This window comes from Neofelis nebulosa, chromosome 4 (assembly GCF_028018385.1).
Source record: "Neofelis nebulosa isolate mNeoNeb1 chromosome 4, mNeoNeb1.pri, whole genome shotgun sequence".
Classification (NCBI taxonomy): Eukaryota; Metazoa; Chordata; class Mammalia; order Carnivora; family Felidae; genus Neofelis; species Neofelis nebulosa.
In genome coordinates this window covers 115,701,683-115,717,976 of record NC_080785.1, presented here as the reverse complement: position 1 = coordinate 115,717,976, position 16,294 = coordinate 115,701,683, and the positions used below count along the sequence as shown (strand labels likewise).

At 41.6% G+C, this 16,294-nt stretch overlaps 2 protein-coding genes across 9 annotated transcripts in view; one reads left to right on the top strand and one right to left on the bottom strand.

Moving 5' to 3' along the window:
- Positions 1-2,177: 2,177 nt before the first annotated feature.
- On the bottom strand, positions 2,178-11,302 carry MBD4 (methyl-CpG binding domain 4, DNA glycosylase). 7 transcript variants are annotated; one of them, XM_058725918.1, is made up of 8 exons: positions 10,999-11,302; positions 9,757-9,983; positions 8,293-9,155; positions 5,512-5,586; positions 5,300-5,434; positions 4,036-4,185; positions 3,433-3,536; positions 2,178-2,521 (listed from the first exon to the last, which is right to left on the bottom strand). In XM_058725918.1, exons 1-8 carry the CDS (start codon positions 11,089-11,091, stop codon positions 2,444-2,446), a joined length of 1,725 nt encoding a protein of 574 aa, XP_058581901.1. In that variant the 5' UTR covers positions 11,092-11,302; the 3' UTR covers positions 2,178-2,443. The 7 variants fall into 7 exon arrangements, with proteins under 7 accessions (XP_058581901.1, XP_058581902.1, XP_058581904.1 ...); XM_058725919.1 differs by having other exon boundaries at positions 5,512-5,583; XM_058725921.1 differs by having other exon boundaries at positions 8,317-9,155.
- Positions 11,303-11,470: 168 nt separating this feature from the next.
- The window catches only part of IFT122 (intraflagellar transport 122), a 72,526-nt gene continuing 67,702 nt past the window's right edge, over positions 11,471-16,294 (top strand). Inside the window, exon 1 of one of the 2 annotated variants that reach the window (XM_058725912.1) lies at positions 11,471-11,620. In XM_058725912.1, coding sequence (XP_058581895.1) covers positions 11,580-11,620 — 41 coding nt within the window. In that variant the 5' untranslated portion in view covers positions 11,471-11,579. The remainder of the gene's footprint in view (positions 11,621-16,294) is intronic. The other variant, XM_058725915.1, reaches the window with a different exon arrangement.

The following is a 16,294-nucleotide window of genomic DNA, read 5'->3' as shown; positions in this document are numbered from 1 at the left end:
TAAACATGCTCTATCCACATAATGGAATATTAGTCACAAGAAAGAGTTAAGCACTGATGCATGCTACAACACAGATGAACCTTCAAAACATTACGTTAAGTGAAAGCAGCCAGACACAAAAGGTCACATATTATTTTATTTATAAGAAATGCCCAGAATAGGCAAATTTATAGACACAGAAAGCAGACTGATAATTGCCAGAGGCTGGAGGTGAGGTGTGTGGCTTTGGGTTTGACTATTAACAGGCATGGAGTTTCTTCTTAATGCGTTGCAAATGTCTTAGAATTAGTGATGATGGTTGCAGAACATTGTCAGTATACGGAAAATCATTTAATTGTATATTTAAACATAATTGAGTGATGAATTTTAGATTATGTGAATTGTCTCAATGAAAGAAGTTAAAAAAACAAACACTTGAGTGCTTATTCTGTATAAAGTACCTTCACTGAATTGCATTATCTCTGTGACCCTCTCAACCTGAGGTTGTCATTCAGACCATCCCTATGAGTCACGTTAATGTAGCACTTTTATTTATTTCAAAAAATTTTTTAATGTTTATTTATTTATTTATTAAAAAAATTTTTTTTTTCAACGTTTTTTATTTATTTTTGGGACAGAGAGAGACAGAGCATGAACGGGGAGGGGCAGAGAGAGGGAGACACAGAATCGGAAACAGGCTCCAGGCTCCGAGCCATCAGCCCAGAGCCTGACGCGGGGCTCGAACTCACGGACCGCGAGATCGTGACCTGGCTGAAGTCGGACGCTTAACCGACTGCGCCACCCAGGCGCCCCAATGTTTATTTATTTTTGACAGAGAAAGAGAGACAGAGCATGAGCGGAGGAGGGGCAGAGAGAGAGGGACACAGAATCTGAAACAGGCTCCAGGCTCTGAGCTATCAGCACAGAGCCTAACACTGGGCTCGAACTCACAGACCGCAAGATCATGACCTGAGCAGAAGTCGGATGCTCAACTGACTGAGCCACCCAGGTGCCCCTATTTATTTATTTTTTTAAGTTTATTTATTTTGAGAGAGACAGAGACAGTGTGAGCAGGGAGGAGAGAGAGGAGGAGAAAGAGGGAGACACAGAATCCGAAGCAGGCTTCAGGCTCTGAGCTATCAGCACAGAGCCTGATGCGGGGCCCAAACCCACAAACCGTGAGGTCATGACCTGAGCTGAAGTGGGACACTTAACTGACTGAGCCACCCAGGTGCCCCCAGATTTTAAGTAATCTCTACACCCAACATGGGGCTCAAACTCACAACCCCATGATCAAGAATCACATGCTCCACTGAGCCAGCCAGGCACCTACAGAAACCTTTTCTGTAGGCTGAAGGCTCTACAGAACTTTTTCATCTTTTTTCATCTGTCCTCCAGCACAGAGCTTTGCACTTAGTAAATGCTACTTTGAGGTTTGTTAAATAAAGATGTAATGGGACACTATAAAATGGACATTTGCCTTGTGGGGTGGCAGGGATGTGGCCAGTTTTCCCATTCTCTGGTCAAAATTCAACTCTCTCTCTAAAAACTAAAACTGGCTCACTAATGTGGAAACAACCCACTAGCCCTGCAGCATATTCCACCCTACAACAAAGGTAGTTTCCCTAACAATTTATTTTTCATTTATTCAATCAATTTTATTTTCAAATTATACCTTAAAATGGCAATTGGTAATTGAGACTTAGTAACTTGGGATTTTTTTGTTGTTGTTGCTTGGTGAGTTCTTTCTAAGGTAAACGTTTCAGTATTTGTGCTACAACATTATGATGCCTGTATTAAGAACAGCACAAAACTTAAAAACTTTCACAATGGGGTCAAGGTGCATGAGCCAGAAGCTGATACTCTGAAACAAAATGGCAGGCAGATAATCACAGGTTATCAACTGGATGCTGGGGTCCAATCTCTAATTACTAAAAGCCAGCACAGAGTCATCAAGAACACATGATGACAAAAGTAACTTACTGTTATCTTTTTTTAGTAAAAAAACTAATTGCCTATTATTAGCTGCCTATTATACCCTGTAATATCTTTTCTTACATTTTTGGTTGCAAACTCTTTGATTGCTTCCTACATAACAACTGTGTAATTCCATTTTTATTGAAAGAGAACTGAAAGTCTAATCTTTCCTTAAGCAAGATTGATAGAAATCTGCTTTGTATAATTGAGAGTTGACAAGATTTTTTTTCAACTTCAAATCATATTTTATTATTGGAAAATCATTTACATTTTTAGGTTTCTTGTCAAATAATTTATTTTTTTTAAAATCTCAAAACATGTTCTAGTACATTCAGTAACAAAGATCTACCAGTGTTACACATATTAAGAAAACCTGTATCATGTTTCTAGTTGGACTAACTAAAATCTATATGCCTGTGCTTAATGGAGCTCTTAACTTACTTAAGTACAAAGATATAAAAACTGAGTTTGAAAACTTCAAACAATTTTAAGACAGACTTAATTTTTCATGATTTTCCCAAAGCCAGTCATGATATTTGTTTAACTTATGGTCTTCAGGGTGCACCTGGAAGAAATACAACACATTGGGAGACAGAAGTTAGTTAGAAATACATTTTTAAAATGGGCCTTTCAAAGGTACAGTAGGGGAACAATACCTTATTGTAATATTCCTGCAAATTAAAACCTTTAACCTAATTAGATTCATGAGTACTTAAAACTCTATCTTACATTAAGGCAATCCTTCACAAAGTACTTTCCAATTTAGTACTGATCTTTAACATGACCTAGCACGTGGGCTGGTGACAACATGAGTCAAGTATTAATATGCCATTTTTCAGAAGAAGGTTATAGACCCTGAGAATTATCACAATAAATGGAGGAGCAGGGATGGGCTTAGCCAGATCTACTGGCTGAATGCTTCAGGGTGAGTCACAGACTAAGAGGGCAGTGTACCAGGCCACCTGGCAGTACCCACCAGCTGCCAGGACACCCGCTGGATGTCTGTGGACAGGGGACACTCATTTGAATGGGTAGCTGAAGTAGGGCCCAGTTACTGTAAAAGCAGTCTGGGACCACTAGGAGAACCCCCCGCAAGCATATATTCCAAGTCCAAACCTGCCTGCTTTCCTTCAGTGGTGTCATTTTTGAAGGCTAATATGACTATGACAGGAGGAGAACCACATCAGGCTTAGAGACCACACATGAATGGGAATGACATTACAGGGCCAGAAGTGATAAACTGCTGGAGGTCAGTCAGAGGCCACACCAAGGAGTCTTTATGGAGGTGGGAGTGTCTACGGATCCTCTCCCTTCTGCCAACAGCCCCATGCCATCACTGCCCCTCAAGCCTGGAACAAAACTAGTTGTGATGGTGGCAGCACATGTGCCCAAGAAACAGTTTTGGCTATTGGATGGGTGTATTTTGCCTCAGAGACAAAATGTGCTGGAGATGTTATGGCTGGGGGTGGACCTCACCTGCTTCCACTCATTGACGCAAAAAATTCGGTAAGAGTCATTGCCATATTTGCCAATCCCGTGAAGCTCAATTGGGTACCTCCACTGCTTTGTCAGATATTCATCTGCAAAGATAAAACCTCACTTATCAGGTCAGCTTCTAGAAGAGATACTTTCCCCAAATATGTGGTGATGCAGAGCTGGATGGTGAGAAGGGCAGGAAGGGACAGCAAAGAGTCTTTCCTAACAACCCCAGTTCTGATGGCTCTTTCTTCTGAATTCCCACAACACCCCTGTCTAAACCTCTCACCTGCCACTTAGTAACCATTGTGATTTTGTGCTGTGCTAACTAGACAAAGGTAAAGTCCCTGAGGTCAACAGGGCCTTCTGCTTTGCTGACTTCTTCATCCTTCCTAGATGGCCTGCCCCAGTGCTGAGCAAAGATTTACAGCTTGGGTCAGTGGGAGACTGTGGTTTGGGGCAAGTGGATTGTTTTTACATGCTTTTAGCCCTTGAGCTGAATGACCTCTATTAATATAGCATCCTAGAACATTAAAGTTTAAGGTTTGACTCTCTTAAATAGGCATAGTTTATGTTCTTTCCTTTGGGTATATGGGAAAGTACCTGAGAACTTGATAATGGTTTTTGCTCGAAGATCATAGAGACCAAGAGGTTTAAGAAGTTCTGACACATCTCTCCAGTCTGCGGTTCTTGCTACCTCAGCGGAAGGGTACTTCTCTAGAAACTCCCAGAGCACGGGGATTGCCATTTTACCTGAGAAGTAAAAGTAACTGTGATTACAAGCCTCCTGATGGGTTGTTTTTAAGTTCAGGTACTTCCTCTCTAGAAATCTCATACAGAGGGGTTTTTGTTTTGTTTTGTTTTGTTTTCCTTTTTAAATCCCTGATGAGAAGCCATTACTTGAACTGGTAACCACCTTCAGAGTCAATAACCAATATTCCTGACAATTTGGCTAAGAGTTAAAAAAATTTTTTTTTTTTTTAACATTTATTTATTTTGAGACAGAGAGAGACAGAGCATGTACGGGAGAGGGTCAGAGAGAGGGAGACACAGAATCTGAAGCAGGCTCCAGGCTCTGAGCTGTCAGCACAGAGCTGGATGCAGGGCTCGAATTCACAAACCGCGAGATCATGACCTGAGCTGAAGTTGACCGCTCAATCGACTAAGCCATCCAGGCGCCCTGATTTGGCTAAGAGTTTAAATCATGCTGATACCTGGCCTTGCATGATATTAATTTTCTTTTTTTTTTTTAATTTTTTTTGAATGCTTATTTATTTTTGAGAGAGACAGAGACAGAGCATGAGTGGGGGAGGGGCAGAGAGAAAGAGAGACACAGAATCTGAAGCAGGCTCCAGACTCTGAGCTGTCAGCACAGTGCCTGATGCGGGGCTTGAACTCACGAGCCGTGAGATCATGACCTGAGCTGAAGTCGGACACTCAACCAACTGAGCCACCCAGGCGCCCCGCATGATATTAGTTTTCAAATAATCCAGTCATCAGATAACTAGTATAAAAGCATACAGAACACAAAGTGCCAATGACATTAAAGAAAGCATTCAATGAAAAAGAAATGCTTTTACACATGACAGAGGGTGGAAGAATGTTAAGTAACTGATTTTCACTATGACCAAAACTAGTTTGGAAGTAGAAAATAAATGACAATCTATCTGTTCCTTAGTGCCAAAAAGGCTTTGGCTGTCATCTAGTCTAACTTCCTCATAGCTGAAGAGCTGCAGGGCTGCAAGAAGTCCTTGCCTGAGGTCACACAGACTCAAAGTTCAACTTGAACCCAGGGCTCCTAATCAATCCAGTGTTCTTTCTCCTCATCGCACTGTCTCTAAGATAAAGATTAAAATAATCTACAAACCTGAGGTCCGATTGAGAAATATAGTAGCGATGAGGAGCTTCCATGGATCATGGAAAAGTGTTTCTTGGACGAGGTTAAAAGGTGACCGAGGAGGTGTCCACTTCTTAAAGGCTTTGCGTCGTGGGGGGCTAAGGGCTAAACAAACACACTGCATCAGAGCTGAACATCTGAAACAGACTTAAGATCGGATTTTCTGATTGGGAAAGGGATACCTTCTTTGTTATATTTGCTGGAAAAATATAGGCTTGTTTTTCTTTTTTCTATTTGTGTCCGTGGAATGGTATCTTCTGAAAAGGAAGGGTGAACATTGTTTATAGAAGCTATGGCTTAGGCTAAAGAAATACTCAGGGGTACAAATAACAATAACACACTACTATTATAAAGCATTTAGTACGTGCCAGGTACTGTTCTAAGCAAAGCACTTTACAAAAATTAACCAATTTAATACTATGGACCTACAAGCTAGGTACTATTTACTTTTACCTTACAAATAAGGAAACGGAGGTACAGAGAAACTAAGTAAACTGCTCAGGGTCACACAGCTAGTGACAGAGTTGAAATTCAAATCTAGGCAGTCTGGCTCCTGAGTCCATAACTTTGACCACTGTGTTACACTAGTATTCTAAGACATGCTCAGAGTTTTTAGTACTGAAAAATTAGAATATGGAATATTTTAAATTAGGACATATTTGTACAATGTGGTCATTAAACCATTTTGAGACTATATCATGAATAGCTTCCCCCATGTTCTTAACTTTTAAATAAAAACGCAATATTCTACATATGATCCCAATTTAATAAAAAAAGAAAAAAAAAGATTAGAATGTAAAAAACCAAACCGGTATAATGGTTATTGCTAATTGTTCTTTTCTCCTTTAATTTTCTATATTTTCCAAAATTTCTGTGGTGAACACTTTACGCTTAAAGAAAGGACCCAGACAAAACAGAACCTGCCGAAAAACTTGATTTGGACCTTGGAATACTGACCACTGTCTACTGGGAAGCTCAGTTAATTTAAGAAAGACCATTTGACCAGCATTATTGGGCTTCCCAAGTTTTTAAAATCATCACATTTAATACTCTCCATAAGGTTACCCTCTAAATTTGAATGTCTGTTAATAATATCTTGCTATTTGTATAGCGTGAGCCATCTTTTTCACTTCTCCTTTTACTTTGTAATATTCTTGATGTGAAACACAGGACTGGTGAGGATTATTACCTCCATTTTATAGATAAACAAACTAAGGCTTAGAAATTAAACAACCATCCTGGGGTATCTGGCTGGCTCAGTCAGGAAGAGCATGAGACTCTTGATCTCAGGGTCATGAGTTTTTGAGCTTCACGTTGGGCACAGAAATTACTTTTTTAAATGTTTATTTTTGAGAGAGAGAGAGAGAGAGTGATAGGCAGACAGTGCACAAGGAGGGGAGGGCCAAAAGAGAGGGAGACACAGAATCAAGAGCAGGCTCTAGGCTGATAGCACAGAGCCCACACAGGGCTCCAAGCAATGAACCATGAGATCATGACCTGAGTGGAAGTTGGACACTTAACTGACTGAGCCACCCAGGTACTTAGGGCATAGAGATTACTTAATAAAAAAGTTAAAAAAATAAAATAAAACAGCCATTCCAAAATGAGAATGGGATCGACTATAGATTGGGATAGGTATCCAGCTCTCCAGATAATTAGCTGTTTTTTGCTATTCTATTTTGAATAGGCAAAGCCTAATATAAAGTCAAAAAAGAGAACAAAGGAAACTGCTCTTATTAGTTCCATTTCTTTTGTGGGCTCTTACAAATAATTATTAACTAGCCTCTTTTATTATTAGGAGACTGAAGCTCGGTTTACCTGGCAATTTCCAACTAAGCCAATGGGAAAGTCTTTACTATTCCATTGGACACCTCTTAAACTAAGGCTACTTCACCTGGTGTTGAGAACTAGACTTCTTTACAAATAGGATACTTCCATTTTGGTCACAAAAGGATGATTTTCATATTTTATTTACCCATTATACTAGCAATAAAGCTACATAAACCTTAAGATTCTAAGAAGCTTGAAGTCTTTAAAGGACAGGCTTGTCCTACGTATATATGAAGCACAAGGTATATATATAGAAGCACTTCCTAGGTATATATGGTTCAGCTTCTATTAAAGATAAAGGAATTCCAGGCACAGCAAAGACATAAAACCATGAGTAGGGCTGAGAACAGGAATCAAGTCTAACCCCGTTCCACCATTTGTCCAGGCTGTCTCCCCATAGGACTTTAAGTAAAATTCTTCTTCTTTAAAGGAGTTATTCATTATGCCATAATGGCATAATGAATATATAATACAGGGCTACTCAAAAGGTCTTCTTTTTATTTCTTATTCACTGAGGTATTATAAAGGCAAAACTACTAAGCTCTCAACTCTGTATTAAGAGCATATTACAAATAATAGATGAACTATGTGATTACAGTTTTGAATTATTTAGAGCTCTAAAGCATTTTAGAGAAGCATTACATTATAATAGAAGATAAAAATGACTATGATATGTACGAAATGAAATTGGAAGTCACACATCAGTGATAAGTAACAGAAGGGGTGCAAAAGAGTAGACACTGACTATTCACCACCAGTTTATGCACATCAAGATTCTTCCCCAAACCTTTTCTCAAGTGGAGCTTTTTTATTTTCCCTAAAGTTGTAATATTATTGGCTGGAAAGAAGATGGGAAGAAGGGAATGCACTGTCGGGGAGAGTCCCTGCTGTTGAACCAGGGAGAGATGGTAGCAGCTGTTAATGGCACAATTCTCCTTTGCTGGGCGTATCAAGGCAGTAGCCAGCCAGTTCCCTCTATGCCATGGGTTTGAAGATTGGTTAACAGAGGTACTAGGAACAACTGGTAGGACATATCTGATATTTGGCCCTATTTCTTCATTCTATTCCCACATCCTAACTGGGTACCGGCATGAAATATACTGTCTGGGAGTATAAACTCATCACATGTTTACCAGCTGCTTCAGCGCTCTGAATACCTTGACATATTTTCACAGAAATAGAGTCTTTCTCCGTTTGTGAGCAGTTGTCATCCATTTCAGAGCCACATTTTAAAATGTCAGCATGCAAATGTTCCTTCCTTTCCCCAGCTTCTACTTTTGTTCTTATTTCCTCAGATTCTAAAAAGGTTTCCTCACACTTCTTGCTGTGTTCTGCTTCTTCGGTTGAACATAATTTGTTTATGATGCCAGAAGTTATTTGTTCAAAACAAAAGTTTGATCCTGAACTCAGTGATTTTTCTTTTACAATTCTCTTTTCTTCATTGGTTACACTGAGGGTCTTGTTGCTTGCTCCAGCATCAGAAATGGAGAAAGTTTTATCAAGCTGACTTCTTTGCTCAACAGGTTCACTTTCAGCATCTGCCTTATTATATTCAGATTCTCTTTTCCTATTAGTTTGAGTAGACTTGGGAAGACCCTTCTGGCACCCTGTTTTAGTTTTCTTAATTTGAATTCCTTTTAAAATAGTCACCTTTCGTTTGGACTTTCTAACCTTTCTGGAGTCAACATCATTAACACCCTCATCTTCTTTAAAGTTAGATGGTCCTCTGCTATTTTGCGATTCCGAAGTACCACTTGGCAGGGGAAAGACACCTTTTGTCCACCAGCTTCGTGTCCTGAGGTTCCAGTTTGAATTGCTCCTTTCATTTTGCATTTGGGATGTCAGAGGCGCTATGTTGTTATCTTTATGTCTGGCCTTGATGCCCCTTTTAGAAGGTACAGTAAAATCAAAATCTTCTGGTGTAAGAGAAGTCTCTCCATTTTTGTGAAGATATTTAGCAAGTGAACTTTTGGATCTGAACTTCAGTCCTTGTGGGCTAGAAAATGATATTAAAGAAAACTTATTGGTAGTAAATAAAAGTGAGTTTTACAAAGAATTGGACCACATTTCAGATTTTTAGTTAATAATTTCCAAATGTTGCTATGGGTATTTGTCATTGAAAATTTAAAAAGCACGGGGTGCCCGGGTGGCTCAGTTTGCTAAGCGTCCAACTTTTGATTTCAGCTCAGGTCATGATCAAGCCCCACGCTGGGCGTGGAGCCTGCTTAAGATTCTCTCTCTCCTTCTTCCCCTCCCCCACTTGCATGTACTCTTTCTCTCTCTGCCATGGGTATTTGTCATTTAAAATTTTAAAAAAGTGATAAAGTGGTACTTCTAAATAGTTTTCTCTATGATAGTATAATTTTATAAATATTTACAAACTTACAAATTTAAAGGCACCCATTTGAAGTAGAAGTATGTAGTATGTACTTGTTCCCAAATCACTTGATATAACTAACCTGTGACACTCAAAGAACAGAATCCATAATGGCTGTTATGATAAAAATAGAAAAAAGCCAAGTTCTTGTTATGCTTTCCTGCTACCTATCTAGATAAAATGATTTGGCTGTGCTATCGGTACCACACTGTATGCTCACCTGATAAAATATACATCATATCTTCCTGCTGTTTTCCCTGATAACCTTTGCTTCACAACTCTTTCCCATCCGCATGGGACAGACTTACGGCATTCTGTCATTGTACTACCACCAATCTGACTGGAAGCAATGGATTCTTGCAGCAGGGGATTCCACTCACTGCTGTTTTTTATCACCATTTGCTTTTCATCTTCTCCCACTCTTTCCAATTCCAGAGTAACATCTTTCTTACTAAACAAACAAACAAAAAACAAAAACAAAGTACAGGTGATTGGCTTACTTAAAATTTATTTTCCTCTGCTTATTCAATTTCAATCCATGACAGAGCAGGAACCATATGGACTATTTAGATTATAGGAGAGATTAAAATCAGTATGGACCAGTCTTATGCTATGTGATTATCTCTCTGTCCTGCAACATGGGTTAAAAACGATTGGAAATCTCTGTATCATCTATAGAGGTATCTAACCCAGATTGTTTTCTACAAATAGGGAAACTAAGCAAGAGTTAGTAACTAGAATTAGAACCAAGTTCTTCTGAAGTATTTTGGGGTTAATAATTTTGGGGGTTTGGGTGGATCTTAAGAAATTATATAGTTCACATTTTAGGAATAAGGAAACTGAAGCCTGATGAAAACAGCACAAACTTTAAAGTCAGTGAACTGGGTTCAAATCGCAGCTCTTGCGATTTACCAGCTATGCGTCCAAGAGCAAGTTACTTAACCTCTTAAAGTCTCCTTTCTTCACCTGTAAAAAGGAGGTAATACTTTCTTAAAGGTAGTTCTGGGGATTAAATTTTGAAAAAAACAAATCAGTAGATAAATCATCCTAACCCCGTATCTCACATATACAAGTACTGTACTCGAAACAAGACTGTGGCTTCCTCTGGAACTTCCTATAGGACTTCCATTTTGGGGTCAGCGGCGCTGGCTGCTTAACGTGACATCTCCTACAAGGTTTTCCTGGGACCCTGCAACCCAAGCAGATCTCTCCTTGCTCCCCTTGCACAAAACCTCCCTGCTCCTTCCACCTCCCTCGTCATTTCGGGTAACGAAGTAGGGAGCACTCTAGGGCTGAACCTCACAGAGAATATCTGAGCCACAGCCATTGCTCCGAGTAAACTAACCCTGTGGGTCTCGAGCTCTGTCGATCCTAGGTTAGAAAGGACCACCAGCCTTCTATCCACCCCAGCCCGCTCCCCTTTTATAGTTGGTGAAAATGAGTCCCGAAAGGGGACAATGACTTGCCGGAGGTCACTGGGCCGGTCTGGGTCTAGGCGCTCACTGGAAGTGACCGAGCGGGCAGCTCCGTAGTCCCGCAGGCTCGGACTCTCCATCCTAGCCGTGCCCTTCAAGGGGTCTCCGGCGGCAGCAACTGGCCAAGAGGGTACGACAACCAAGGAGTGGAGCAGACTAAGATTCGAAAGCTTCTTCAGCTCGGAGAGCAAAGCTGAAACCAAAGCCGAAGAGAGTGAATGTCCATCAGATCCCACCGCAGCTCCCTCACCTCCCCCTCAGCCACAGGCGCCATTTCCACGGCTCAGCCAATCAAATCCTTCGTCGAGGAAGACGTACCGCCTTCCGCGCGTTCGGACCAGTAGAGCGAGCGCTAGTCGCGCAGACACCTTTTAGGCCCCGTTCCATCTTCGCTTTTGCTTCTTTCTTAAGCCTTTCCATTTAGACCTGCGCACTTGGAACTCAGCCGCGCGCACGAGGCTCACTGCGCATGTGTGTTGCCAGGGGTAGCGCAGTAACGAAAGCCGTTAGGGGAATAGGGCCTGTTACTGAGGCGGGAGGAGGGGCTTGAGGCGTGAGGGAAACCGCGATGAGGGCCGTGTTGACGTGGAGAGATAAAGCCGAGCATTGGTGAGGAGCGGGGCGGTCCGGGAGGAGCGGGAGGCCGATCCCTGGCGGGGGTGCGGGAACCGTTGCGGGAACCCCCGTGGTTGCCAAGGGCAACGGGCCTGCGGCCTGGGCTGAAGGCACTGAACCCCGGGTCTGCGCGACTGCAGGGTCGCCCTCCCACCCCTTTGCGGATGAAGAAACTGAGGCCTGGCGCGGGAGCAAGGGGGTGTACCACGCGTGAGGTAGTGGCCTGTCGAGGCCGTTTTACACAGACAGAATCAATGTCTGGCCCTGTCCAGGTCCGTTCTGGGTTCAGCTTACACCCACAGCAGTGTTTCTCGAACGTCACGATCTTTGCCACATCCACATGTTACCCATACTCTTGTTTCCTTGGCGTTTTTTCTCTAAATTGTCTCACTTTCACTCAAATATGATTTTACAAGGAAACTATTGCTCCGTATTTGAAAATCAGTACCATTTGCTTTGAGATAACTGTGAAACTTAAAGCAGCGAGAAACAAAACGGTATTATTAAGTTGTAGCTGGATACTGGCAACTAGGAAGCCTTTAAGCCCCTGGTCTATAGTCTGGAGAACTGGAAGGAAATTTATCCAGTGCCGTCAGAGAGGTGCTGGAGATGAATAGCGTCAAACCAAGACTTTCTCCTGTGCTTAATTAGAAGGCTTGAAAGAGAATCACCAGAGAATGACTTTCTCGCCTTAGGAGCGGATGTTAATGTTCTATTCCATTTTTATCATCGAAATCCATCATACAATGAAACATTTTGGGAAATGCTGACTTACTGGATCGTTCTCCTCAGCCTGACTTTAAAAATCTTCCTAGATGGTCTTTTCAAGCTTCATTGTGCAGCCTTTGTTTTGGCCACTGGAACAGGGCCCTTGCCATTCCCTCTCTGTCTTTGCTTAGTCTCTTCTATGTGAAGCTAGCATGCCTTCTTTTCTCATTTCCTCACACTGAAATTCGGAACATTCTGTAAGGCTCCCTTCAGAGATGGTTTCTCCCTCTTCTGTATTCTGCACTAGTAATAGCTAATGCTTACTATGTGCCAGGCACTGGCTGAGAATTATGTCTTTTATCTCAGTCATTTCACAACATTCCTCTGAGGTAGGTACTGTAATTACCTCTGTTTAACATGAAACTGAAGCACAGAGAGGGTCATTAATTTGCCAAGGTCACACAGTGAATGAGTGGTGGAGCCAGCTTTTTTCCTCACTCCAGAGCCAGTGCTGTTTGTTAGCTACTACATTAATTTTCTTCATGTTACAGAGACTGCAAACTCAAATGCCTGCAGGAGTCAGGCAGGCAGTATCATGGGAGGTGTTTATTTGCATCTTAAACTCACAGAATTGCCTGTCTGTCTTAGGAGTATTCTGCTTTTCTACACCCCATTTCTCTTGAAACAGCCTTCGCAGTATATCTTTCACTTCTTTTAATAGAAAATTGAGCTTAAAAAATTCTTTTTACTTTTTTCTTATAAAGCTGCTGAAAACTAGCAACTGAACATTTGGCTTTGAGGTCAGGGAGTAAGAGGGAATGGCAAGGAGTGTGGCAAACTAGAGATCTCATGCTCTGCCTAAAAGGGGCAGCTGCTGCTCAGCTCCTGCCAATTACTCCCCTGCAGGAATTTGGCCTCGAGTGCTCAGATCTTCCTGTTTCCACCAGAAGCTACGGATTTTTATGTGAAATGCCCTAATTTTTAAGTGTTGGCAACTAATTTAAAAAAACTGAAATAAAACACCATGTGAGCCAAACAAAACAGTTGCTGGCCAAATACAGCCTGATTTGCTCCCAGTTTTCAACCCCAGGCATAGATTTTGTTCATTCCTCTCTTGAGATACTTAGAATCTGTCTAGTATGAGAGTTATTTGTGAATCCGTTATCCCAGAAGTCTATAAACCCTTCAGAAGCAATGGCTACTTTTTATTCATTTCAAAGGCATATTCCAGAGCTTAGACAAATCAGTGGTTGGTGTGACTATTTGATGGATATATGTACTCATGAATTAATGAATGAGTGAAAGAATGATGAATGAAGGTTGGTTATTTGGGTTTTGACCCATTACAGCTTTGAAAACAACTGTTTAGAATAGGCAGTGTAGGGGTTCTATAGACCAGCGATCTTGGTGGCAGCAACATATGCCAGCTGGTAGCCCAGAATAAGACAAAAACTATTTAAAAAAATAGGTAGTAGATCTAAGAGATCCCAAATATCTAAGATTAGTCCTCCACAACTGAACCAGCCACTGTCTCCTGGTCTGCTGTTTTGCTTCCAGTCTAACCTTCCCATGGCAGGAGGATTTCTCTTTTTTGAGTCCTGCTGCTGTGATCCATTATTCTACTTTGCATAATCCTAGATTGACTCCCATTTCCCTTCTGAATCAGATTGTGCATTTAACTAGGTGGTCCTGTTACCATCCCTCCTCCCCCACTGCTTGCTAACATTTAAATTTATGCTTTCCAGTTCAGCTGAAATCTCCATTTTTCTATCCAAAGCTCCTTCCTAGATGCTGTCTTATTCTCTGAACTCCCTCATTTTTTCCTTAAAACCACTGCTCCAGGTTTCCCTCAACCATGGTGACTTTTCTGGCTAGACTGCCTTATTCCAGTAAGGACAGCATCTGCTATTACCCTTCAGTCGCACTAGCTCATATTTAGTGAGTACTTGCTATAGGCCAGACAGTGTTTACACGCATTATTTTATTTAACCTCCACACAACCTATGAGGTTAGAATAATTACCCTATTTACAGGTGAAGAACCTGAGACTTAAAGTAACATAATTTGTCTAAGATTCCAAGCAGGTAAGTTGGGGTGGGTCAGGTTGGGCAGGATTTGGAGAGGCACCTTGACCTTGGGACTTCATTTACAGTGGGGTGGGCACAAAGTTGGCAGAGGACAATTTGCAGGACTTGCTCTCTGTCTCTCTGCAATGTAATTTGATAATGTATCTTTCTCATAAAAGGTGGTAGATGGGTAGAGAGAGCCATCCTGTAGTGTAATAAACTCTGCATACTGGTGACTTCTCCAACCCTGGGAGTGTTCAGAGCTGGATGGCCATCCATAGGGAATTCTTGCCTTGGTGGGGGAGTTGGACTACATGACAAGTTCTAGGGTCTTTCCCAATTCTGAATTTCTGTGCTCTTGTCAACCCTGAAAATAAAACAGCCAGTTATTTTGCCAGCAAAGTGGGTTTATTCAGGAGTAGGAGAGCAGTTGCAAGCAGGACAGCAATTGGGACAAGCAAGCTATGGTGAACCATAGGTAAGTCCAGAAAACAGAGGAGCACTCTTTTATAGAGGAAAAAGGGGAATTGGGAGGGGCTGTTATAAACAAAAAGTCCATTAAACTGGGAGCTCAAAGTGTAGTGGCTTTTTATTGGCTGAGTTGTGACAGTCTCTCATTGGCTGGGCTGTTGCTGGGCAAGGAGAAAAATCTTCCTTCATCTAGGGTGGTGGTGAGGCATAAGCTTCTTCCTGTTGAGTCTTCAAAGGGCTGCAATAAAGGTACACCATGAGAGCTCCCCCTTCTGGCCTCCTAGCTCCATTTTAAATGAGGTTTCCTTTATTTGGTTTCATAGTCTCATGATGTAATTAAAGCCTGAAGGGTTCAAGATAAAACATTGTCAGGTTGAGGGGCGCCTGGGTGGCGCAGTCGGTTAAGCGTCCGACTTCAGCCAGGTCACGATCTCGCGGTCTGTGAGTTCGAGCCCCGCTTCAGGCTCTGGGCTGATGGCTCGGAGCCTGGAGCCTGTTTCCGATTCTGTGTCTCCCTCTCTCTCTGCCCCTCCCCCGTTCATGCTCTGTCTCTCTCTGTCCCAAAAATAAATAAAAAAACAAACAAACAAAAAAAACCATTGTCAGGTTGTTGGTTATATTCATTTTGTGTCTAGGACCATGCCATGCACCAAAGGCCCATAAATGTCTAAAACGGGGTCCTTGCCCTTAAACTGCAGGGGACTATAATTGACTGTAATTAAGGGGACAAGATAGTATTTGAAACAGTGTAAAATATAGACGATTATGTAATTCAGAGCTATGATAAATTATACAGATCCTAAGTACCTTAAGAGTTTAGATTGGGGTAAATTGAACATTATGTTGTACTTTAGGAAGGCAAAATTCAAGACGTTTATTTATTTTTTATTTATTTATTTTTAAATGTTTGATTTAAAAAAATTAAAAAAAATTTTTTAAATCTTTATTTATTCTTGAGACAGAGAGAGAGAGACAGAGTGCGAGTAGGGGAGGAACAGAGAAAGAGGGAGACACAGAATCCAAAACAGGCGTCAGGCTCTGAGCTGTCAGCACAGAGCCTGATGTGGGGCTCGAATTCATGAACTGTGAGATCATGACCTGAGCCGAGGTCAGACGTTTAACCGACCAAGCCACCCAGGCGTGCCTCCCCCCCCCCCCCCGCATTTTTTTAATGTTTAATTTTGAGAGAGAGAGAAAGTGTGAGCAGGGGAGGGGCAGAGAGAGGTGGAGACACAGAATCAGAAGCACGCTCCAGGCTCCAAGCTGTCAGCACAGAGCCAGATGTGGGGCTTGAACTTCTGGACTTAGGAGATCATGATCTGAGCTAAAGTTGGACACTTAACTGACTGAGCCACCCAGGCGCCCCAAATTTCAAGACATTTAGAGAAAATGAATTTTCATATCTGAGAGGAAGACAGTTTAA

Bases quoted from the DNA above. Each gene is read 5' to 3' on its own strand.
- MBD4 (XM_058725918.1), bottom strand. From the start codon at position 11,091: ATGGAGAGTCCGAGCCTGCGGGACTACGGAGCTGCCCGCTCGGTCACT. The intron at 9,984-10,998 runs GTCATTGTCCCC...TTGTTTAGTAAG, and splicing joins GGCCCAGTGACCTCCGGCAA to AAAGATGTTACTCTGGAATT. The intron at 3,537-4,035 runs GTACTTTCCCAT...TTATCTTTGCAG, and splicing joins AACCATTATCAAGTTCTCAG to ATGAATATCTGACAAAGCAG.